The 25,012-nt window shown below is 40.6% G+C and overlaps 1 protein-coding gene across 6 annotated transcripts in view; it reads right to left on the bottom strand.

Moving 5' to 3' along the window:
• The window catches only part of dicer1 (dicer 1, ribonuclease type III), a 172,366-nt gene that overhangs the window by 103,585 nt on the left and 43,769 nt on the right, over positions 1-25,012 (bottom strand). For all 6 annotated transcript variants that reach the window (XM_077730529.1, XM_077730532.1, XM_077730533.1 and 3 more), the window contains 9 exons: positions 23,983-24,115; positions 18,773-19,015; positions 12,265-12,419; positions 12,051-12,183; positions 7,300-7,375; positions 7,081-7,220; positions 6,083-6,262; positions 3,435-3,648; positions 203-356 (listed from right to left, as the gene is read on the bottom strand). In XM_077730529.1, coding sequence (XP_077586655.1) covers positions 203-356; positions 3,435-3,648; positions 6,083-6,262; positions 7,081-7,220; positions 7,300-7,375; positions 12,051-12,183; positions 12,265-12,419; positions 18,773-19,015; positions 23,983-24,115 — 1,428 coding nt within the window. The remainder of the gene's footprint in view (positions 1-202; positions 357-3,434; positions 3,649-6,082; positions 6,263-7,080; positions 7,221-7,299; positions 7,376-12,050; positions 12,184-12,264; positions 12,420-18,772; positions 19,016-23,982; positions 24,116-25,012) is intronic.

Raw genomic sequence — 25,012 nt, 5'->3', positions numbered from 1 at the left:
GTGTTAATGAGTTGTGCAATCAACCAGCTTGACGACATATTGTCCACGCTTTAGGAAAATTATGAAAAGTTGCGTGAGACAATCGCCATTTGAACGATATACAGTGTTCCCCCGCTAATTCGCGGTTCATAAAATGTTCGATCCACCAAACTGAACAACACACATGACAAAAAATACAATTCCATTTTTTTACAACAAATACCTAGGAATGATAACAGCATCCTGGTAATCCTCTAGTTTGAAGGTGAAGGGGTTCTGTTTGGTGTAATGAGTATTAGGAATGCCAGTTCGTGCTTCAGACTTTTCAATATCCTCCATGAATTTGAAATCCATGTCAAGTGTATTGGAATCTCCAACTACAAAAAAGGACAAGAACAGACCATATTCCACAAATTATTTGTTAGAATGAAGAAATATAGAAAATAGATTCAAATTTTTACTTTTTTTTTTTTACAGTTTTGCACATAACCCTGAAGCAACCCTGGGCAAAGTTGGTACTTTGAGAACTTTTTTGTTTTAATTTTCGACACATCTTTTAATCGAAATGTCAGAGGAAGTGCAATTAAACACAAACTATGGTATCACTCACATTAAAGTCGCCCACGCTTATAAATGGCACCATTAAAACGATTATCCCTGTCCCTAAAAAGCCAACCATTGACAGCCTGAATAATTATAGGCCTTTTGCACTTACACTTGTGATCATGAAATGCTTTGAAAAGTTGGTCGCCCGCCATATCAGGGATACAATCATTACAACATTAAAGTCGCCCGTGCGTATAAGCAGCACCCTTAAAAATGTTTAATTTTACCATTTCTCGCGTATAAGCAGATTTTCACCCTGAATCAGTGGTCAGCCAATCGCAGGGCACAAGGAGATGGAGAACCATGCACACTCATATCCACACCTAGGGGGAATTTAGTGTCCTATCAGCCTCCCACGCATGTTTTTGGAATGTGCGAGGAGACCGAAGTACCTGGAGGACACCCGCGCAGGGCAGAAAATGCAAACTACAAACAGGTGGAAGTGACCTGGATTTGAACCCAAGACCCCAGTGCTCTGAGGCCAACCCGCTAATCAATTTCTCAAATTTCACCTCCATATTTATGGTTTTAATAGGAAAAATCATCACACGTGGTATTTCTTAGATGAATCGAAATCAGATTATTAAGGTCAATATTATAGGTTATTTATTATACCTGTCTTTGCAAATTCAAAATATATAGTAATTTGATTTAAAAAAAGAAATAAGTCTAACTTGATGAGGACCTGATGCTTTTTAATGACAAATTACAATTCTCTTAAGAGAAGTATAAGATGTTGTGGGGGCCAAAATCATTCTAATTTCAAAATACAGTGGGGCAAATAAGTATTTAGTCAACCACCAATTGTGCAAGTTATCTTACTTGAAACGATTAAAGAGGCATGCAAATTGTCAATATGGGTAAACCTCAAACACGAGAGAGAATGGGGGGAAAAAAAACAAAGAATCATACTTTTTGATTTTTAAAGAATTTATTTACAAATTATGGTGGAAAATAGGTATTTGGTCAATACCAAAATGTAATCTTAATACTTTTTTTATGTACCCTTAGTTGGCTATAATGGAGGGCAAACATTTTCTGTAATTTTTCACGAGCTTTTCACACACTGTTTCTGGTATTTTGGCCCATTCCTCCATGCAGATGTCTTCTAAAGCAGTGCTATTTTGCCGTCGTTGAGCACCACAGATTTTTGATGGGGTGGAGATCTGGAGACTGGATAGGCCACTTCAGGACCTTTAAATGTGTCTTACAAAGCCACTCCTTTGTTTCTCTGGCTGTGTTTGGGATAATTCTTATGCTGAAAGACCCAGCTACGTCTCATCAATGTCCTTGCTGATGGAAGGACATTTTCACTAAAAATCTCTCGATACACGGCCCCATTCATTATTTCCTTTACACATATCAGTCACCCTGGTGCCTGTGCAGAAAAACAGCCCCAAACCATGATGTTTCCACCCCCATGCTTCACAGTGGGTATGTTCTTCGGATGAAATTCAGTATTCTTTCTCCTCCATACACGAGAACCTGTGTTTTAACCAAAAAGTTCTATTTTGGATTCATCTCACCATAACACATTCTCCCAGTCCTCTTCTGGATCATCCATATGCTCTCTAGCGGAACGCAGAGGGGCCTGGCAGTGCAGGATTATAGTCCCTGGCGGCGCATTGTGTTACTGATAGTAGCCTTTGTCACGGTGTTCCCGGCTCTCTATAGGTTATTTACTAGGTCCCCCGTGTCGTTATGGGATTTGTGCTGACCATTCTTGTTATCTTTGTGAAGCTACCGGGTGAGTTCTTGCATGGAGCCCCAGATCGAGGGAGATGCCCATAGCAGTATACGATCAACCGCAAGACCTTCGATCAGCCAACTATTGTGATGTGCTGAGATGGTAAACGCTTCGGTCAGAGCATGTTTATCTATGGTTTATCTTCCTACTGCAACAAAGAAATTTCCCGAATACGGGATGAATAAAGTTATCCAATCCAATCCAAGATGGAAGCGCCCTGAGCGACCAACGGCAGGCACAAGTGTACTCGTGTCTGGCCAGTCTAAGCATGTTTAACTACAGCCGTGACCCAAGCGACCAGTGACGGGAACGTGTTTTTTCTTGTTTTATGCAAGATACGGTTTATTTTTTCCTTGAATTATATTCATAGACGTCAAAATACATTTTGTCTAGCCTATTATCTGCATAACTTTTCTTTTTTGTTCATATTGCCGTGCCCCGAGCGAGCAGTGATGGGAACGTTAGGGGTTTTATGCAAGATATTTGTTTTTTTATGAATTTCATTCATATATGTCAAAATTGGATTTGATTGGATAACTTTATTCATCCCGTATTCGGCAAATTACATTGTGGCAGTAGCAAGAGGGTGATTAGACAGAACAGCAAAGCAAAAGCACAAAGCAAATGAAAGTAAATAGAATCATCAAAACATTAAGACATAAAACCAGCAAAAACACAAAACGAGTAAGAGTGGACGGAGCTACCGCAGACGCCGGCTGCCGCTTAAACAGCGCCATTTTGGTTACGGTAGCTAAATCGGACTCAAAAAGATGTTGTAAAGTTGGACAAAAACTGGAAATACATTTTGTTTAGCGTTGTATATGTTTATCTTTTCTCTATTTTCAAATGAATGACCGTATCGGCCGCATTGTGTTGCATCATGCCATCATGGAGCAGTTTTATTTTTGTGTCATGCCGTCGTCAACTTGCATGATTCAGTCATCATTTTTTGTCCAACAAAAGCTGCTTATATGCGAGTAAATACGGTACATAAATAAAACTTATGCTCAATAGCTGTAATCATTTCCAAAACATTTGCTTTTTAAATTGTTACACATTTTGGGAAACCCTTTCTGAACAAATTCTGAGCATAGCGACTCACCAATATTGAGAGGTAGAACACAGTAAGCAGAATCAGCAAGTGTAGGCTTGAATTCCAGGGCAGGTTTCTCAAGGCGGAGGATATGCGAAAAGATGTACTGGTGCAGGCGAATGATAAGGTCAAACTCTGTGGCAGTGAGAATGAGGCCGGACTGTAGAAGCTCGATGGAGATAGTCACCTCACCCGAGCGTGTGTAAACTGGAAAATTTGGGACCTATTGTAAGGAGATAAAATAATCACATAAGTGGGACTTAAGTGAGTTTAGTAAGTTTTGAATAGAATAATTTCCTGTGATGGTGCTATGAAACGGTGACAATGTCATAAAAAAGATGACTGTGCTAATGTAATTTAATATGAACACAAGGAATTGATTTAAACTGTTACATGTTTAAGCTGTTTTTACCATTCCAAAAAACCCTCCAAAAAATACATCAGCAATTCTGGTTGTGACTCTCAACCAGTTTTTATGATCATGTCTAGCTTTTTAATGTTGTGCTAGATGTTAATGGCATCACATAAGAGTTACATGGTAACAAAAGAATTGAAAGCCCGCATAAAGCATGCTAGAAGACTGCTAAAATACGCAGCTCATTCTGCGTCTAACATCAACTTTGGTTTGGGGACTTTTTATTGGTGAGGCCAAGGCAGAAAAAAAAAGAAAGACTTTACAAGACATTACTTAGATCCCTTTTCACTTTGTGGCTTCGCTACATTGCAGATTTTTTTCTGAGGTTTATATAAAAATTAAACGTTCCTAAAAATCTAAATGTAGACTGAAACTCGGAACTGGAAGAGATGAAATACGGTGGAAGTCAGGACACCGCTTCATCTCTCAACGCCAAAGAAGGAATATATAATAGAGGGGGAATGGGCGCACCGAATATCACATCAAGTGCCTGGATGCCTTACGTCTTGCCATTTCCTATTTGTTGCGAGTGAATTTTGCCTTGCACAAACCACCTGTGGAAAAATACTTTGTTTTGAGTCGCCGTTGAGAATGCCTCCTAAATATTGACATCCCTTGATATGCTAAAGGTGTAGCACGGCACTGCGTCATGAATGACATTCTTTTTGTACATAATTGAGCTGGTAGGACTCTGGTTAATGTTAATGGGCTCTGCCGTGCGGTTAAAAGAGAGACAAGGGAAGTGAAGGCCCTTCCCTTCTGGAGATGCAGCGTGACGGCACTGCATCATGAATGACATTCTTTTTGGATTGGATTGGATAACTTTATTCATCCCGTATTCGGGAAATTTCTTTGTTGCAGTAGGAAGAGGGTGAGGATGCAGGAATAGGAAAGGCATTATACACAAATAGGTAGTTAATAGTAAGTCAATAAATAAATACATGAATAAATATATAAATAAGTAACCGTGTTGCTGATATATATATATATATATATATATATATATATATATATATATATATATATATATATATATATATATATACACATACACATACACATACACATACACATACACATACACATACACATACACATACACATACATATACATATATATATATATATATATATATATATATATATATATATATATATATATATATATATATATATACCGTATTTTCACCACTATTCGGCACACCGTATTTTTAGCCAGTGTCAATAACAAATGCTATTTCTGTATTGTACACACACAAATGATGCACCGTTCTTTTAGACGCAGGCATGGCATCTGTATCTCTACAGCCATCTCTTCAGCCATCTCTACGCCTACGCCTACACACCCACACATACACCCACCCAAGTGACGTATCTCCTGTGCGCAGAGAACCTATTACATTTCTATCATTAAATATTCCGTGCATCCATTATTAAATATGGTTGGTGAAAAACGAAAGGCTTCTAGTGAGGGAGGTGCAAGGAAGAGGCAAGCCATTTCATTTCGAACGAAAGCGGCAATAACAAAGAATCTTGATGCGCGTGAGAAAGTGGTGAGCGTTGCACGGGAATAAAACTAAATCGTTCGACCGTCAGTACCATTTATAAACATAAAGATGGAGCAGCAACACCCAAATATTGAACGTTGCACAAAAGTTGCAAATCAATTGAATGATGCCATAGAGTGCTATCACATCATTTATGATAAAAGAAAACTGCAATCGTTATTAGATAGCTCCTTTTGGTCAGTTTCTAGTAAGTATCTCTCTTTCTCTCTCTCGCCCTCTCTAATTTATGTATACAGTACTGTTTGTATTCCCTCCATTAGGAACCTTAATTAGATTAAACAAAGAGAAGCCAAAACGCCTTGAGCTACACTAGACTTTCAGACCATTTTCTTTTTACTCCATTGACGTCTCACTTTTGTTTCCGCCCCTCCCCTGAGAGTTGAGATGTCTATTGTAACTAGGGTCCTTGAATTTTAACAACAACAAAAAGGTGTGTGAAGCCAGATTGGAGTTGGGACTTGGCACCAACGGTTCGTTCTCCTTGCAAGTACAAAAATCCAGAAGATTGTCCTTTTCTCTGTATTTGTGCATACATTTGGGGAATGCCTATTGGTGAACCTATCAGTTTGCATACAAAAAATACTCTGTATATGCGTCTTAGTGTAAGAACAGTGCAATTATTATTCCAACATGGCTCACGCATAAACAAATACATAATGGGAATACTAACTTACTCGAGGTATTGGTTTAGCAGTCAGGATGCCAAAACAGCGTGTGCTGTCCTCTGGTGGGTAAAGCTTCCTTCTACGAAAGTTGAGCTCATCAGGAAGTGGAGTGGTGAGGATCATACCAATGACATAAAGGTAGAAAGTTTGCTTGGGTATAGCATAACTTTCCTGCAAACACTCTGGTATCTAATTGAAGATAAGAGACATATTTATAGTTAAATAACAAATGGAACAATCCTGTAGTAAAAGCTCATAAGAAAGAAAATGCTTGAGCATATCCTCTTTTAGCTTGAGTGGTCAATTTATGAGTCTATATAAATTTCAGTGACAGTGGTGTTTTAATTAGCAGATATGGCAATTTTGTTAATTTCTTTAAATTCTTCTTCAGATAAAATATTTATTTCAAATTAGAAACACATACACAGTAACATTTGCAAATATGAACCTGTATAAGTCAAAATATTAAAATCATAAGGAAAGACCAGAACAGAAGTGGCAGGCCATAAGAATATGAAAGATGGCAAAGGGACGGATACTTATGGGGAAAAAAATTGTCTGTTCTGTGCTGGCTACCATAAACATTTAGAACGCATGACAAAAAATTTGGTTATATTCCGCTCGTTGCACTACAAAACAAAACAGCGTGGTAATGGATCACGCTAATTCAGTTTGGCAGGCACATTGAGTAGTCCACAGAATAGTAGGTGGATGAAATGTTAGACACAATCAGTATCAAGAAAAAACAAATTACATTAAGTGTTAGAATAAAATAAACATTTAAAACCCTCGCACAACTTGTCGCTCATCAGGGGGCCTGCAATGAAGTGTGGCTCTTGTTTTAGGCATTTGACTATCAGTATTGTTCTGATAGTGTTATTTAATTAAGTGTTTTTTTTTTTCTTCATTGTCATCAACATTACTAGAATGCAATTCTGATACGTTGTTTTCAAAAAAAATTGGCATAGAAAGACAAACATTACTGTTCATCCAAAAAATTCCCTCACAGCTTTCGGATAACATTGTCTCCTTTTTGTAGAGCCCGGCCGGCCAGGGACGCAAGTTTCCTCCTCATCATGAAGGTCCAGCTCTTCCTCATACTTTACAGTCTCCTTGCCAACTGGCATCAAATGATCATCCAATTCACCTTGGAAAAACGATAAACTTTAAATATGAGAATACGTAGAACTAGTAATATACAAATTAATATAATTTACATAGTTTACCTATTTGATGTAGTTTCTCACAACAAAGTAACGCAACTGCCTTCTCTGCTAATCTGGTACAATTCATTTCGGGACCCTGTGAAGATAAAAAAAGTGACAAATTAAATGTGTTTGCAGAATATATATAATAGTCCTTGTGATAATCGACAAAGGGATTTAACATTGCTCTACTAAGCACGTGAGACAAGCTCACTTATTACACTTTTACTCAGGATTACTCATTCAACATCGTGACCGGAAGTTTGGTTGCCGGACGTATGGTCGCTCGGTCTTTTGGTCGCCGGACGTTTGGTCCCCGTTAGTCGCCGATCTTTTGGTCGCCAGTCAAAAGGTGAGTGTTTACTGTTGAAAACAGCTCTCAAAAATATATTCATGAGTTTAATATCTGAATATCTACTGTTGATTCATGAGAGTTTAATATCTAAATATCTACAGATGATTCATGATAGAGAGTTTAATATATAAGTACTGTTTAATATCTAAGTACTGTTTAATATCGAAGTACAGTTGAAACCAGCTCTCAAAATTATATTCATGAGTTTAATATCCAAGTACTGTTGAAACCAGCTCTCAAAAGTATATTCATGAGTTTAATATCTAAATATCTAATATCAAAATATCAATAAGAGCACTCATTTAACACACTGGCTGCTGCCATTGACTGTCATAGGCGTCCAATGAACCTTCATTCACTCTGGGAGAACTTGCAATGTTGAAATACTTTAGATGGTCATTTTTATCCAACAAAAAAAGTATTAGTATACTTTTAGCCCGGAACTTTGACATTAAAATAAAAGGCAATAAGTAAAATTAATTAATTAAAAAGAACACAAAGCAAATTCACAGATGGTGTTTTTATTAAAGCAGTAAACTTTAACAAAAATTACATATACAAATTCTACAAGTTCTGTACAAAAATTACAAATACAAACTTACAAATTATGTACAAAGGGAATTTACAGATGGGAGTTTATCAGTAAAACGTACAAATTGTATGCAATGACTTACAGGTACTCTAATTTGTTCGCAAATGTATCTGTACCATAATCCTTGGCCACGGGAGAATGCAGTCTTTTGTCGTGGCTCTGGGGATAGTCGCTCCAATGGCCAATAGCCATTTTACAAGTGAAGTGAGCTGAACCAGCAGGATTCAGGGATGTAGTCAAGGGCATCGTCAATAAGCGGCCTGTGAATGTCACTGAGCCGCCGATAGTCCACACGGAATCTCCAAAGGCAATCATGTTTCTTCGCTTGGACCACTGTAGCTGTTCATGTGCTGGATAATGCCTCGATTACTTCCACCTCTAACATCTCCGGATTTGCTTCTTTATGTTAGAACACTTACTAAAAGGGAAGGTGGCAAGAGTGGATGGAGGGAGGCACTGTCAGTCTCTCTCTCTTGTGCTGGGCCAGGCAGGTGCGTGTGCAGTATTTGTCTTGGGTAGAAACATAGCCCAACAGCTATTGCACCTGGTGACAGTGGTCTTTATCTAAACCCTCACTTACTATTGTTAAGCTCCTTGATGGGATGCTTGATCTCAATGGATAGAGGTTGTGTATCTTGAGTCGTGGTCTCGGCAGTAGCGTGCCCTCTCACCGGGGATTGAATGAACTTGTGCCTCAGTTTTTTCTCACTGAGAATGTAGTTATAGCGCAACTCGGGGTACATCCACCACAGCTTTCCATCGATAGATTTTAACCATGCTTCCTTGGCTTCTACTCTCCCCACTTTCACTCAGTATGTTAAGTGCTACACCAGGGAACAAAAAACTCTTGAGATCACTGACTGGGATGTGCTGTACAATTCACATGGGAAAGACTGACAGCTTGACCCGCTGCATCAAAGATTATAAAAACGTATGTTTTGAGAACACTGTACCTACCAAGAAGTTCCATTGTTTCTCCAACAATAAGCCGTTGGTCACCCAGGATCTAAGGGCCCTCCTGAACAAAAAGAAGAGGGGTCTTGGCTCAGGGGAGAAAGTCTTTAAACGGCCCGGAAGGAGCTGAAGAGAGAGATAAGGAAGGGAAAGGCCATCTACAAGAGGAAGCTAGCAAACCAACTCCAGAGAAGCAACGCCACAGAGCAACGCCGGAGGGGTCCATTCCGGGCCATGAAGGCAACAATGAGAGAGCCCCGGAGTCCGGAGCGAGGAAAATGGGCCAAAAAAGTCTTTAACAGATTCAGTTCTACCCCCACTCCCCTGACACCCAGACTAGAAGCATCTCTCCCCCCTCTTTCTCCTCCTCCTTTTCTTCCACCGATCACACGTCACCCCCGTCCTCCACCGGTCTCTGCATTACTGGCGATCAGGTGAAAAGATAGCTTAACAACAGGCAAGGAAGGCTACAGTCCAGAGAGCCTCAACTCCACACTACTGAGGGATTGCGGATCAGCTTGGCAAAGTGATTCTGCATATTTTCAACCTCAGCTTCAGTCTGCAGAAGGTCCCCACCTTGTGGATAACTTTCTGTGTGGTCCCAGTTCCAAAGACTGCGAACCCCAGGTCGCTCAACGACTTCAAGCCATGAATCTCTCACCTGATCACAATGGAGAAGAATAATCCTGAATCACCTCATCCCCCCGGTGAATGCAGAGCTGAACCCTCTGCAGTTAGCCTATCCAGGCATTGGTGAGGAAGATGCTACCACCTACTTGATGCACAGGTTTCTTGTCTACAGAGATGAGGTCAACAAACTGTTTTCGTGGTGCTCGGTGAACAATCTCACACTGAACACCACAAAACCAAAGAAATAATCCCGGACTTTCGCAAACACAGCACAGATCCGTGATCGGACGTTTGGTCGCCGGTCAAATGTACTTAGATATTCAACTCTCTCTCTTAGATTTTAAACTGTCTTTCATGAATATAATTTTGGGAGCTGTTTTCAACAGTAAACTCTCTGTAACCATTTGACTGGCGACCAAAAGACCAGCGACCAAATGTCCGAGCACCCACAGACCTGGCCTTACTCCTCATTAATGGAGTATAAGTAGACTGGGTCCAGTACTCTAAATTCCTGGGGGACACATCATGGATAAGGTCTCCTGGTCTACAAACACCACGGCAGTAGAGGAGAAGGCCCATTTCCTCAGAGTATTCAGGAGGAACAACCTGGACACTAAGCTTCTGGTCACCTTCTATAGCGCACTGTGGAGATCATCCTGACATACTGCATCACAGTGTGGTACGCAGGAAGCACGGCAGCAGACAAAAAGGCCATGCCGAAGGTGATTAATACTGTCCAGAAGATTGTCGGCTGCTCTCTGCCCCCACTGGAAGACATTAGGACTATAAACTTGGGGTAACACGACACACAATCTGTTGGGGTTATTCTGGGATACTATTATAAATGTGAGCATTAATCATTATATGTATATATTAATATGGCTTGCAACGGAGGAAAACGCTCAGTATAACTGTTACTGCAGCTGGCTCGGAGGACGTTTAACTGTTTTGCCCTATTCCTAGGACAATTGACCTCACATCTGTCCCAGTCCCGGGCTCCGAGGATTGTTGATCTGGGTCTGCAAGGAAGAGCCGTGAAGGACTCTTGATTCCAGCAGATGGCCATCAATCACCTCCGGGAATACTTGCATATTGTTCTTACATTGTGACGCTCGGTTCGCCTGATATGGAATTGTTTTGTCGAATGGAGGCTTGTTTTTTTAATTTCCAATGGAGTTTTATTTTTGAGTTTCAATCTTAATTGTTATTGTTGAATACCTGATATGCGATGATTGCTACAGCTGTTGTTGTGCTGACGCAATAGGATTAATCAACCTTGTAGTTGTTTTGATTTGTGGCCTTAAATGGGCAGGAGAAATTGCCGCCTTCCAGAATTATTCATGACGAAGACGATGTCGGAATGTATTCTCCCTTGCAAGTAGATCATCCGAGATGCCAATTTAAATAATTATATATAATTGAATCAGATGTCCCCCTGTATTGTTTTATAATTATATTAAAGTATAATTATTGATGAACCTAACACAATCCCTTCTGTGTAATAACTTCGGGCTGAGGTAACATGTAAAGACGTCGGTGATCTCCGTATTACTGGCTGACTGAAGGCAAGTCAAAGACAGTGAGAGGTAAGTGATCCGCTCGGGGGGGTGATGCGATGTATCCGTAACGGCAAAATGCTAAATTGCAAGTCTGAAATGATCACTTATTTGGGTCTTTTGCCGGGAAAACGCACCATATGGAGAAGCACTACCAATTTAGTCATACGCAGTTTCTGGGTATGATGACAATTAGGCTTTTGTCGAGTTAATGATGATGACAAAGCCTATGTACGATTATTATTATTATTATTATTATTATTATTATTATTATTAGTCAGTGTGGAGGTAGGGGAAATAGAGCCAACCTGTGAGAAGAAAGGTCTCAAAATTTCAAACGAAATTAGAATTAAGTTCAGTATTAGGTTTGATTAAACCTATTTTTGTGTTTGCGTCGTAATCCAAGTTTATCTACATTTTTTATTTTATGTTACAACCGTTTCACACAAAAACAGTACATGTTGCACACGAGCATGTTTTCACGTGCATCCAAACTGCCATGTTTTGCCCTTAAGCCTTGCAAACATGTTAAATACAAAAATTGCAAATGCAATTGATACCGCACCTTTAAATGTTGTGCACCCTGTTCTATGTAAATACGGGAATTGACTTATTGTTTATCACGACAGGCTTATACAACATATACATGTATTAAAATATTTTAACTCAGTACTTTATACCATACCTTAACAGGAACCCTGAGTGGAGAGTTGATGGGTAAATAAAGTGTAGACTGAAATTTTCCATCTTGCATCTCCCGAGTTTTACACTTGGGAGCCAAATGGGTGAAGGGATCACTGGGCAGCCGAGCACAATATCTGAGTGAAAGTAAATGTATTTTTTATTTATTTATTTTTAATAACGATTGCTTTAGGACCAATTCAATTGCAAACATATACCTGTTAATGTGTCCAATAGCTGTATTTATTGTAACACGGGGACCCCCGTCATCGGATCGAAGCACATATGGAGGAAGAATGTTGTCATCATCGCAGACATGCTCTATTTCAAGCTCATCAAGTTCTGCAGATCTCGAGCATTTGTTCCTCAAAATCTGCTCAGATTGAAAATTAAAACCTCATCATACTAAATATGTTGTGAGAGAACATATTTATATAGTCGAGTCTCAACCACAAAATGTAGAGGGCAGATGAGGTTCATTAGGGTTTATTGTGCCACAGCAAAAAATATTGTTAAAAAAAGGTAGCAAATTTGGTTTAGACAGAATCTCATCACATTAACTATGAATTTCAACTGCACACAAAAATATGAAGTTCATATGCCAGAGATATTAGATGGAATCAATAAATCAGGGTCTGATGAAGCACCACAAATTACAAGTGTGTGGTAATACAGATGTTAGAGCTTAGCTACTAAAATACAGACAGAACTGCATACAGGAATTGTCATAAACATACCATGGAGAAAATAAGCATTTAACGCTTCAACAGTTCTGTCCAAAGAGGCATTTCACATGAAATATCTGATACATTTGTACAGACGCTCCGCTCCCCTACTTACAAACATTCAACTAACGAAAAAACGGTACATAGGAAAATATCTGCAAATTGCGTTTATGACGAAACATTTTCTTAAGTTCGATTTTTTATTGTGTGCCCTTTTCGAGGAGTGCTTCTTTCCGCCACTAATACCGACGCCTGGCGCTGTGAGCTCAGCTCACCCAGCATCCACCTTTCTCTGCCCAGTCTTTTGCAATGTGGAAGTGTGCAAAGAACCTATTTCATTTCTATCATTAAATATTTCGTGCATCCATTATTAAATATGGTTGGGGAAAAACGAAAGGCTTCTAATGAGGGAGTGCAAGGAAAAGGCAAACCATTTCATTAAAAACAAAAGTGGCAATAATAAAGAAGCTTGATGCACGTGAGAAAGTGGTGAGCGTTGCACAGGAATACAACTTGAATTGTTCGACCGTCAGTACCATTTATAAACAGAAAGATCGAGCAGCAGGACTCAAATACTGAACGTTGCACAAAAGTTAGAAATCAATTGAATGATGCTATAGAGTGCTGCCGCATCATTTATGATAATAAAAGAAAACTGTGCAACCGTCATTAGATAGCGTCTTTCGGCCAGTTTCTAGTAAATATCTCTCTCTTTAATGTATGTATACATTACATTATGTATTCAATCCATTTTATTTAATATTTTTTTTCAGTACAAACCAATGCTGGTTACTTATACAAGCCTTAAACATACAGATGCACTTATATAAACCTTCAATATAATTATAAAGGCCTTAAACATAAATCATAATACAAAGTATTGCACTGAATCAACTTCAATTTGAACGATTTCAACTTATGAACACTTTCAACTTATGAACAAGGGCTCGGGAACCTCGTTCGTAAGTAGGGGAGCGTGTGTAATATTTCAAAGACCACATAGGAAAAAATAATTAATATGCATGATAATAAATAATGATAAAAAGGAATTAAGTCACACCCCTGATTTAAAACATTTAAACGTCAATTTTCCCAAGTTTTCTAGATCATATCAAAAATACATTTCTCATACAAGACACCGTAGATTGCACCTTAAATTAAAGGAGGTCTGCTAAAACTACAAGATGAGGAAAAAAAACAGTAGGGTGCCTCACCCTCCAAATGTTTTTGTCAGTACAGTAATACCTCAAATATCGCGAAAGTTGTAGACCAGACACGGCCGCGTGGGCACGCTGCTTCTGAGCAAAGCCACAGCGAGCCGAAGAAAGTTCGGGCAAGTTTTTTCGCAGTTTCAGATTTTTTTTTAATTTAAATATTGGAGTGCACTTTGGTGAAGCTTTGTTATTTGTTGCCACAAATTCTTAATTGAGGAGAATAACTGCACATTTTCAATGTATTGATTTAAACCATTTAAAAAATAATCTTCCCATGTTTTCTAGATTATATCAAGCTTTTTCTCATTCATGGCTCCGTTCATTGCACCTTCAATTAAATGAGGTCTGCTAAAACTACAAGACAAGAAAAAAAACGTGCCTCATCCTCCGAATGTCTTTGTAAGTACATAAACCCTTCAAATATCGCAGATGTTGTAGAAAAGACATGGCCGCTATAATTGGGCACGCCACTTCAGAGCGAAGTCACAGCGAGCCCAGGACAGCGAGGGCACGTTGTCTCCCTGTTCCTGAGGGATGGCATGGCTGAAAAGCGGAGCTATGGCGATCCGGCGGCATTTCCGGGCCGCCTCAGGTGGTCGTTCGACCGGCAATCCGGCGGCGTGTTCCGGCAGCAAGTGAGGTCTTTCTATACAGGCATGAAAACATGTAGTATGGTATGTAATTATAAAAGGGGTTGTCCTTTATGATTTTGTATCATCGCGGCCATGTCTCTTCTACAATATACGCAATACTCGAGAGATTACTGCACTTACAAAGATATTTGGAGGTCGAGGCATCCTAATATGGAATGTTTTCTCATCTTGTACTTTTGGCAGGCCTCATTTAAATGAAGGGACAATGAACAAAGCGATGTATGAGAAAATACTTGATATAACCAACCAGGGAGATGGAAATTTGATGTGGCTGGACATTTCAGCATATTTGAGGGATAACTGTACTTAAAATAGACATTTGGAGGGTGAGGCACCCTGCTGTTTAATTTATTCATCTTGTAGTTTTAGAGACCTTATTTAATTGAAGGTGTAATGAACAGAGCCATGTATGAGAAAATGATTGATATAATATAGAAAATATGGCAAAGTTGAATTTTAAATGGTTTAAATTAAAAAGTTGAAATGGTCCAGTTATTTTATTTAATTAATCATTTGTGGCAAAAAGTAAAAAAACTTCACCAACACGCACTAGAAGATTTTAAAAACATTTCTGAAGCAGTGGGACAAAATCACATCTAAGCAGCGATCAATTGGTTAATTGAAATCAATTGAATGCTTTTTCGTCAAGATTTAAAACGTACCAAAAGCATCTGGACACTGTCATTGCCTACAAAGGTGTCTCCATTGAGTATTACATGAGTCTAAGTGTGTGTGTGTGTGGGTGTGTGTGTGTGTGTTTAAAACTTTATCCCATGTGATTGCATTTAATTCCTAATTGTCATTATTTATGATTATGACTATAACTTGTTTTTTTTTATGTGTGAGCTATTTGAGATAATTCAAATATCATGTGCCCGCGCCTTCCTCGGCTCGCTGTGGCTTCACTCAGAGGCAGCATGCCCGGGCAGTCCTCTGCTCGCTGTGCCGTATACGTCGCTGGACGCTTAGCAGGCATTTTGCTATGTAAAATCAATAATAAAGTGGAATTCACTCAAATTATTCCTTTTCCACGTCGTATAACGTATGTTATCCTAAACGCAACCCACTAGAAATAAGAAAAGGCAAGGTGGCATGTTTAACAGCTATTTACAGTTTTCAACACACCCATTTTTTCTCCTGTTATATCGCTTCTTCAGCGCTTAGAGCCAACCATGTCAGCCCCAACTTCCTGACTTCCGCCATATTTCACCTGTCTTCCGGATGCAAATTCATCATGGATTTTGAAATCATTAACTTTTTTTATACTTAAAAATCTGCAATGCATTGAAGCCGCAAAAGTTGAAGGATCACAGTATAGTGTTTTTTTAGGTGATGTGTAGGGCCATTTCTGACCCAAACCCTGTGCATAGTGTGAGAGCCGAAAAGTTCAATTTTGGGCTTGTCGGACAAACAACCTTTCTCAGTATTCCACATGCTTCTCAAAAAGCTGTTTTGCAGTTCGCCACCTTGTGGAATACATCCGGTGAGTGGTTCCATTTTTATCTAACTGTGCAAGGTTTTTTTCTTGTGTCTGTATCCGTTATTGCTACTGCAACCTAGATGGCAGCGCTCAAGTGGTAGCCGGCCGGTAGCAGCAGCTTCTTCCGCCGCTTTTGCTCGTTTTGTTTTTGCTGCTTCCCTATCTTTTTTAATTGCATTTTAATGTCTTAATGCTTTCCCATATATTTTGCTTTGTACTTTTTGCTTTGTTGTTTTACAACTTTTGCGACTGAACCCTACCCAACACGTGGCTTGGTTTCTTCGTGCCAGTCCTAGACATCTTTGGAGCCGTTCAGCCGTGTCTCCCCTGTCATGCACGCTGTATCAGCTGTGACCAGTGGACGATTGTGCGATAGTGCGACATTCCAGACCGAGGATTCCCTCAATGTTATGCCTCCCATAAGAGATCTTTCCCCGGTCAGATGGCGCAGCTGTCGGTTTTGCCGGGCTGCAACGGGAGAGTTGTGTGCTTGTGTGCTTTGAAGCCCCCGTGACCAGACGTATGGTCGCCGGTCTTTTGGTCACCGGTCAACTGGTGAAAGAGTTTACTGTTGAAACCAGCTCTCAAATTTGTGTACATGAGATAGTTTAATATCTAAGAGAGAGAGAGAGAGAGTTTAATATTAAGAGAGAGAGTTTAATATCTAAGAGAGTTTAATATCTAAGAGAGAGAGTTTAACATCTAAAAGAGCGAGTTGAATATCTAAGGGGGAGAATTTAATATCCAAGTACTGTTTAATATCTAACTACTGTTGAAACCAGCTCTCAAAATTATATTCATGAGTTTAATATCTAAATATCTACTGTTTTCAAGAGTACTTATATATTAAACTTTCTCTCTTAGATAATAAACTCTCTCTCTCTTAGACATTAAACTTTCTCTCTGAGATATTAAACTCTCTCTTATGAATAGAATTTTGAGAGCTCTTTTCATCAGTAAACTCTGTCGCCATTTGACCGGCGACCAGAAGACCGGCGACCAAACGTCTGAGCACAGAAGCCCCCAACCGGCCTCTGATCAGGTTAGGAGGATCTAGGTAAAGATGATCACCTCCAGACTACTGAGGGACTGTGCGGATCATCTTGAAAGAGTCATTCCGCAAATTTTGTCTCAGTCTGCAGCAGGTCCACACCAAGTGGACTTCCTGTGTGTGGCTCAAGTTTTTTACCTATGTCTACAATGTCTTCTGTGTCTGTCTTGCTACTGCAACCAACAAAATTCCCCAAATACATGATGAAATAAAGTTATAATCTAATCTAAACCATATACATGTCAAATACATGTCAAACAATTTATATGTCAATTGTATGACAAATATCATATTTAGTTGTTTTTTTCATGTGGGCGTGGTAACAGCTCAGTGACTCAAATGTTTTATTGCACTTTTGAAGTCATAATTTGCGCCAACCTCCCTAAACTAATCAAGACCGAATTCCTGAGCAGGCTGATAGAAAATATTTGCAACAACTAATCCTACAGCACCAACTAGAAGCAAGAAACAATCTTTATTTTTTTATTTAAGGACATCCAGACAATTGCAGTTATTTTTCTCCCCTCATTTTTAGAATGAAAGGGGATCTTGAAGCCCGTGTCCACAGATAAGTGACCCAGTTTTCACCAGAAATAGGAACGAGTACAGCCACAAATTCTCTCACTTTGGGTTTGGTAGGAGAGGCTTTAGCTCCCCTTTCAATTTCTCCCACAAGTCTCTCCGCATGAGGTGAGTGATTTCCAACGCTCTAAGCCGCGTCAGGATTCACTGATGTCCGACTCGCGTGGCTGGTGCTCGGGCCTGTTCAGTACTGCTTTCAATCAGTTTTTTTTTTCTTCACAGCTATCACAATGTGTTATTTATTTATTTTTTGGTGTTTAGTGCATTCGAACTGGGATGACCTGTTTGATGTTTGCTGCTTCAGTGGTCTCGTTCAAATCATTCCGGACTTTATTGTCCTCCCAAAGACAGCCTCCATGTTTGTTTAACAGATAACACGCTTTTAGGGGTGAAACGCAAAGCCAAAAATAGGGAGTATGGAAAGTAGCCGCAATCCATTCAAAACCCTTGGCAATTAGAAACACTCATCAAAATCAAAATACTTTTGCTCGTGAAATGTGCCTGGGTAAAAAGATAAAATAATCTTCCCAGGGTTAAAGAAAAAAAAAGAACAAAATAAAAGCAGGAATCCTGAACTTATGCATCATTGTCATTTTTATATCGAAGACCCAAATGTCTTCAGTACAGTGGTCCCCAACCACCGGTCCGCGAGCCACCTGGTGCCGGTCAGTCAGGGTAATGAATATTAACGTTTTCAATCTCGCCCTCCTACTTGAAATGAGAAAAGTTGTTAAAATAATAATAATAAATAATTTCTTTTATGCTTGGGACTAGTTTTTTTGCCGTTGTGGACGTTGTTCTTGCACCTACCCCACTCCCCCACACAATTTTGTCTCAAGTTTTCACCCTCCCCATTAGCTGGTCCGCGGGAAAATCAAAAGATCTTTATGGTGAGAAAAATGTTGGGGACCGCTGTTTCAGTATACAATAAAAACAAAGGAAAATAACTTCTATGATTAGAATTAAAATTATAAATGTATATAATAAAATTAAAATACGATTTAAAAGATGAAAAAATTACCTTTTCTATTGCCTTGTAAGTAGTGAGATCATTTTCAAAGCATTTTGTCTTCTCAGTATCAGCCAGCATAACATAGTTGGAGACAGGTGCTCGAGCTCTGCCTTTGGACTGAACATAGGATCTGTATTCAGTTGGCAAATCAAACCGCACCACCAGGTTACACTTTGGAATGTCAACGCCTTCCTCCACAATGCTTGTGGCGATCAGCAAGTTGGTTTCATGAGCCCGAAATTTGCGTAGGACCTAGATTTAAAAAAAAAAAAAAAAAGTTAAGAAGTATGTCACACTTATATTCCTATGGACCATAAAGGGTCTCTATCATTATTTGATTTGATTGAAAATTCATCCCGTTCATTGTCACAGTAGCAAGAAGGTGAGAATGCAGATACAGAAAAAAATGCATTTTAGACATAAATAGATAGGTAATAAATAAGTTAATAAATAAATAAATAAATAAGCATGTTGCTGAATTGTATTTATATATCAAAGCGGCTGCTTGTTACAATAGCTCCCTAAACCCTCACTCGTATGTGTTTTTACAGATTTTTATTTACAGATTTTTTTTTTATGCTTTATTTTTATGTTTTATTGTCTCTTAAGACTTTACTTTATATATTATATTCAATACTTTAATGTTTTAAAATTTTACCTTCAAGACTCTACTCGAAGACTCAAGCTGTGCGAGAGACAGTCTTTGATCTAATAGTTTAGTTTATCTCATTAAATTCAAATTTTGTACACTATTTTTTTGACCCACTCAGCCATGCCTATGCTGCTTTACACAAAGGATCAACCGTTAGCGCTACGCAGCACGGGGATTCCCCTGGACCTGGACAAGGATCAACTGTTAGCGCTACGCAGCACCGGGATTCCCCTGGACCTGGACCTCTCCGCAGAGTTAAAGAGGGAGAGAAGAAGAGGCAGAACTGGACAAAAATGTCAGGAGAAAAGGCGACGTTTCAGACACAGAATTCCATCTATTATTATGGGGAATGTAAGATCTCTCCCCAATAAGAAGGAAGACCTAACGCCGCTGACCAGACAACAAGGACAATATCAGAGCATCTGCATAATGTGCTTCAGAGACAGAGATGCTGAGGAGAGCGGTAGGAAGAAAGGTGGGGGACTAGCTGTTTTTATTAATAGTAGATGGTTCAGTCCTGGGCATTTTACTGTGAAGGAGTAACTTTGCACTCGAAATATTGAGCTAGTAGCTGTTAGCATTAGGCTGTTTTACATCCCCCGGGAGTTCTTGCACGTCATCGTAATAACTGCGTATATACCTCCTTCGGCCCATGCACCAGTGGCTCGTGAGCTGCTCTACACTACTGTGTCCCGGCTACAGACGTCACACCCCCAGTCTCTCCTTCTTATCTCTGGTGATTTTAACCATGCTCCCTTGACTTAGGCTCTCCCTAACTTCACTCAGTATGTGAAGTGCCACACCAGGGAACGAAAAACTCTTGACAAGCTGTATGCCAACACAAAGGAGGCATACAGCTCAGTCCCCCTGGCCCCACTGGGCCGCTCAGACCAAAACCTGGTCCATCTGATCCCCACCTACATTCCTATGGTGAGGAATATAAAACCAACCACGAGGTTCATACAAAGATGGACCGAGGAGACCAGCATGGTACTGAGGGACAGTTTCGAGACTGGGAGGTGCTGTGCAATTCACATGGGGAAGACATCAACAGCTTGACCCACTGCATCAATGATTAGATTAACTTCTGTGTTGAGAACATTGTACCCTCCAAGAAGGTCCGTTGTTACTCTAACAATAAGCCGTGGGTCACCAGGGATCTAAGGGCCCTCCTGAACAAGAAGAAGAGGGCTTTCAGTTCTGGGGAGAAGAAGAATCTTAAAACGGTCCAGAAGGAGCTGAAGAGAGAGATAAGGAGTGGAAAGACCGGCTACAGGAGGAGGCCAGAGAAACAACTCCAAAGAGGTCTGGAGGAGCTTGAGGACCATCTCGGGCCATGGAGGCAACACTGGGAGAGGCCCAGAGTCCGGAGACGGGGAGTGGGCCAATGAACTGAATCGGTACTTTAACAGATTCAGCCCTGCCCCCGCTCCCCTGACCCCCCCAGACAAGAAGCAACTCTCCCCCTTGTTCTCCTCCGCCTCTTCCTCCCCCTGTTCCACCGGCTTCTGCATCACTGTCGATCAGGTGATAAAACAACTAAAGAAGATCGAGGCAAGGAAGGCTACTGGTCCAGACGGCCTCAGCTCCAGACTACTAAGAGAGTGTGCGGATCAGCTTGCAAAGTGATTCTGCATATTTTCAACCTCAGTCTGCAGGAGGTCCCCATCTTGTAGAAAACGTCCTGCATTGTCCCAGTTCCAAAGACTGCGAACCCCAGGGAGCCCAAAAACTTCAGGCCGGTAGAATTAACCTCTCACCTGATCAAGACATTGGAGAGGATCATCCTCAACCACCTCAGCCCCCTGATGAATGCAGAGCTGGACCCTCTGCAGGTCGCCTATCGTCCAGGCATTGGTGTGGAAGATGCTACCACCTACCTGTTGCACAGGTCTCTTTCACACATGGAGAACACGGGAAGCACAGTGAGAATGGTGTTTTTTGACCTCTCCAGTGTGTTCAACACCATTCAGCCGGTCCAACTGAGAGGGATACTGGAAGAGGCTGGAGTAAGGAACCACCTAGCCGCGTGGATCATCGACTTCCTCACAGACAGACCACATTATGTGAGACTCCGGGACTGCACGTCTGATGTGGTAACTGGCAGCACGGGGGCCCCACAAGGCACAGTGCTTTCCCCACTCCTCTTCTCCCTCTACACTTCAGACTTTAAACATAATACAGACACCTGCCGCCTCCAGAAGTTCTCTGATGACACAGCTATTGTTGGACGAGTGACAGATGGGAACAACCTGGAATACAGGGGAGTCATCACAGCCTTTGTTGGCAGGTTTAGGCAAAACCACCTCTACATCAACACCAGTAAGACAAAGGAAATGGTCATCGACTTTTGGCGGACACCTCAACAGACCACTCAGGTTTACATCCAGGGTAAAGACATTGAAATCTATGAATTTGAAGTACCTGGGTGTTCACCCCAACAACAAACTAGACTGGTCCACAAACATAGATGCCCTGTACAAAAGGGGCCAGAGCTGCCTCTACCTATTGAGGAATATACGGTCCTTTGGAGTGTGCAGGTCACTGCTGAGGAATTTCCACGACACTGTGGTGGCATCTACAGTGTTTTATGCAGTGGTCTGTTGGGGATGCGGGAGCACGGAGAGGGACACGAACAGGCTGATTAAGCTGATCAGGAGGGCCAGCATTGTTCTGGGCTGTTTTTTGGAGGAAGTGGGAGAGCGGAGAATGCTGACTAGGATGATGTCCATCATGGACAGCACTTCCCACCCGCTGCACGAGTCGGTGGAATCCCTTCGAAGCTCTCTTAGCAATAGACTGCTGCACCCTCATTGCAGAAAGGACCCCTTTCGCAGATCCTTCAGCCCATCAGCTGTCAGGCTCTTTAACAAGCGCAAAACTTCAGTGTATATTCAGTGGTTCTTGATGCGACCACAGACATCACAGACAATGCCCAGCTCGCAATATATGTCCGTGGTGTTGATGACAATTTTGAAGTGTTGGAGGAGTTGCTCACAATAATTCCAATGCATGGCCAGACCACCGCTAAGGAATTATTTCACAAGCTGTGTGATGCCATTCAGAATGCCGGTTTGCCATGGAAGAGCTTTGTTGGAATAACAACTGATGGAGCCCCATCAATGATTGGGAGGAAGAATGAACTGGTAGCACTTGTTAAAAAAAACTGGAAGAGGAGGGTGTGGAGGAGGCCATAGCTCTGCACTGCATTATCCATCAGCAGGCCCTTTGCAGCAGATGCCTGAAGTTTGACAATGTGATGTCATTCGTTGTGAAATGCATCAACCAAATCAGATCCAGGGGCTTAAAGCATAGAAAGTTTTGTGCTTTTTTTGGAGGAAATGGAGTCGGAATATGGGGATGTGCTCTACTTCACTGAGGTACGTTGGCTCAGCAGGGAAAATGTGTTAAAGAGATTTTTTGAGTTGAGAGGAGAAGTAAAAGACTTCATGGAGATAGACGGGGTTGCTGTTCCTGTGCTAAGTGATCCCAAATGGCTCATGGACTTAGCTTTTCTTGTTGATATCACACATGAGCTTAATGTACTGAACAAGAGGCTACAAGGCCAGGGGCAACTTGTCAGTGCTGCCTATGACAACGTGAGAGCATTCTGCACTAAACTTTTGTTATGGAAACCCCAGCTCTCTCAGGCAAACCTTTTCCATTTCCCAGCATGCAAGGCTCTTGTGGATGCAGGCACACCATTCAGTGGTGAGAAACATGTGGAGGCCATTTGGAAGCTGCAGGAGGAATTTGATCAGATTTGCAGACTTCAAGACACACAAAGCCACATTTCAAATGTTTGCGGACCCCTTCTCATTTGATGTGCAAGCTGCCCCTCCTGAGGTTCAAATGGAGCTCATTGACCAGCAGTGCAACTCTGCGCTCAAACCCAAGTTCAGGGAGGTGGGTGGAGAAGCAGACAAGCTTGGACATTTTTTGAGAGAGTTGACCCCCAGCTTCTCTGAACTTTCCCGAATTTTCAAGAAGACCATGCACTTTTTTGGGAGCACATACTTGTGTGAGAAACTCTCCACCTTGAACTTCAATAAGTCCAAGTATAGGTCCAGACTTACTGATGAGCATCTTCAAGCTCTATTGAGGCTCTCCACTGCTTTCTCCCTCAAGCCAAATGTGACTCAGCTATGTGAAAAGAAGCGCTGCCAGGTCTCTAGCAGCAAGAAGTAAAGTTCAGAAAGTTAAAATTTAAAGAGCTGTTAAAACAGACATTTGAAACAAAATAAAAATAATTAGTTTTCTCTACTTAGCCAGCCACTGTATATCTACTGTATTCTTATTATTCTATTTTTTTATTACTTATTGATTTATTTTTTATTCATCTTTAAGTTAATTTATTTAATTCATTATTTTTTGTTAAAAAGTAAATATATTTGATAACTTTGGAATGTTTTATCAGCTCTTTTCTTGTGGAAATCCTGATGCGGCCCAGCCTCACCCAGACTCTGCCTCTTGCGGCCCTCAGGTAAATTGAGTTTGAGACCCCTGATCTAAAAGGTGTGCATTAGAGCTTTTGATGATTTGGTAGAATTCTTGCACTGTTTCATACCTCTTCTTGTTTTCTGAATTCCACCTCCATCTGCTTGTTCCGTGGCTGGTTCTTGCCAATGGTATGGCCTGTAATAAAGTTGTTGCTGATATAAGCCAGCTCTGGGTCCTGTTTTCCTGCCTCTTTGATAAGACTAAAAAAAGTTCAGAAAATTCAAGAATCATTTATCTGCACAACAATTGTGTAATAATCACTAAATGTTTGAAAGAAAAAATTGTATTGCATGCATGATCATTAGGGGTGTATCGGTTCACTTGCATACCGTTTTGGGTTAATTTTTTTCCCTCGTAATTTAGTTTATTTGCACAATCAAAACAGTACGTACCAATTCTAAGGTACCCCCACAAACGTTTCAAATGTTGAGCACTCAAGGCTCTGAATGACTAGTGAAAACAGGCAAGACAAACAATATCAAAAACAAATTAAAACCAGAAGCCCGAGCTAATAGACCCTAATACTTCACTCCTATTGTGCTTGCCCAACTCTAGCTGCCCAACACTAGCGGCTACCGGCGCAATTCGAGGGCAGGGGAAAATGCTATTGCCAAACCCCAAAGTAATGTTGACATTCCTGTACTGATGTTATCCCACTTGAAATGGTGAATGTTGACTGCACATAAGAAAATCAGAGATACCCTATTTACTCGCATATAAACCGTACGCGCGTTTGAGTTGCACCTTTAAAATTCCCTTAAAATTGTTTGAATGTTCAATTTCTCACATTGTTTTTTCATGTTTTATGCACGATACATTCGTTTTATTCTTGAATTTCATTGATAGACATTAAAACAAATTTTGTTTAGCGTTTTATCTGTCTCTTTTCTCTATTTCGAAATAACACACCGTATCGCTGCACCATTGCGTCATGACGTCATCATGTCATCGTCAGCCTGCAGTTTCAAGCATGTCATGTTTAGATGCGCAGAAGCCGTACACTTGATTCAGTCATCATGTTTTGTCCGACAAAAGCGGCTTATATGCGAGTACATACGATTTATAGTCTCTAAAATCAAATGTATGCTTTCTGCTAA

The sequence above is a fragment of the Stigmatopora nigra genome, chromosome 13 (genome assembly GCF_051989575.1).
Source record: "Stigmatopora nigra isolate UIUO_SnigA chromosome 13, RoL_Snig_1.1, whole genome shotgun sequence".
NCBI classification, from domain to species: domain Eukaryota; kingdom Metazoa; phylum Chordata; class Actinopteri; order Syngnathiformes; family Syngnathidae; genus Stigmatopora; species Stigmatopora nigra.
This window is presented reverse-complemented; position numbering and strand designations above follow the sequence as displayed.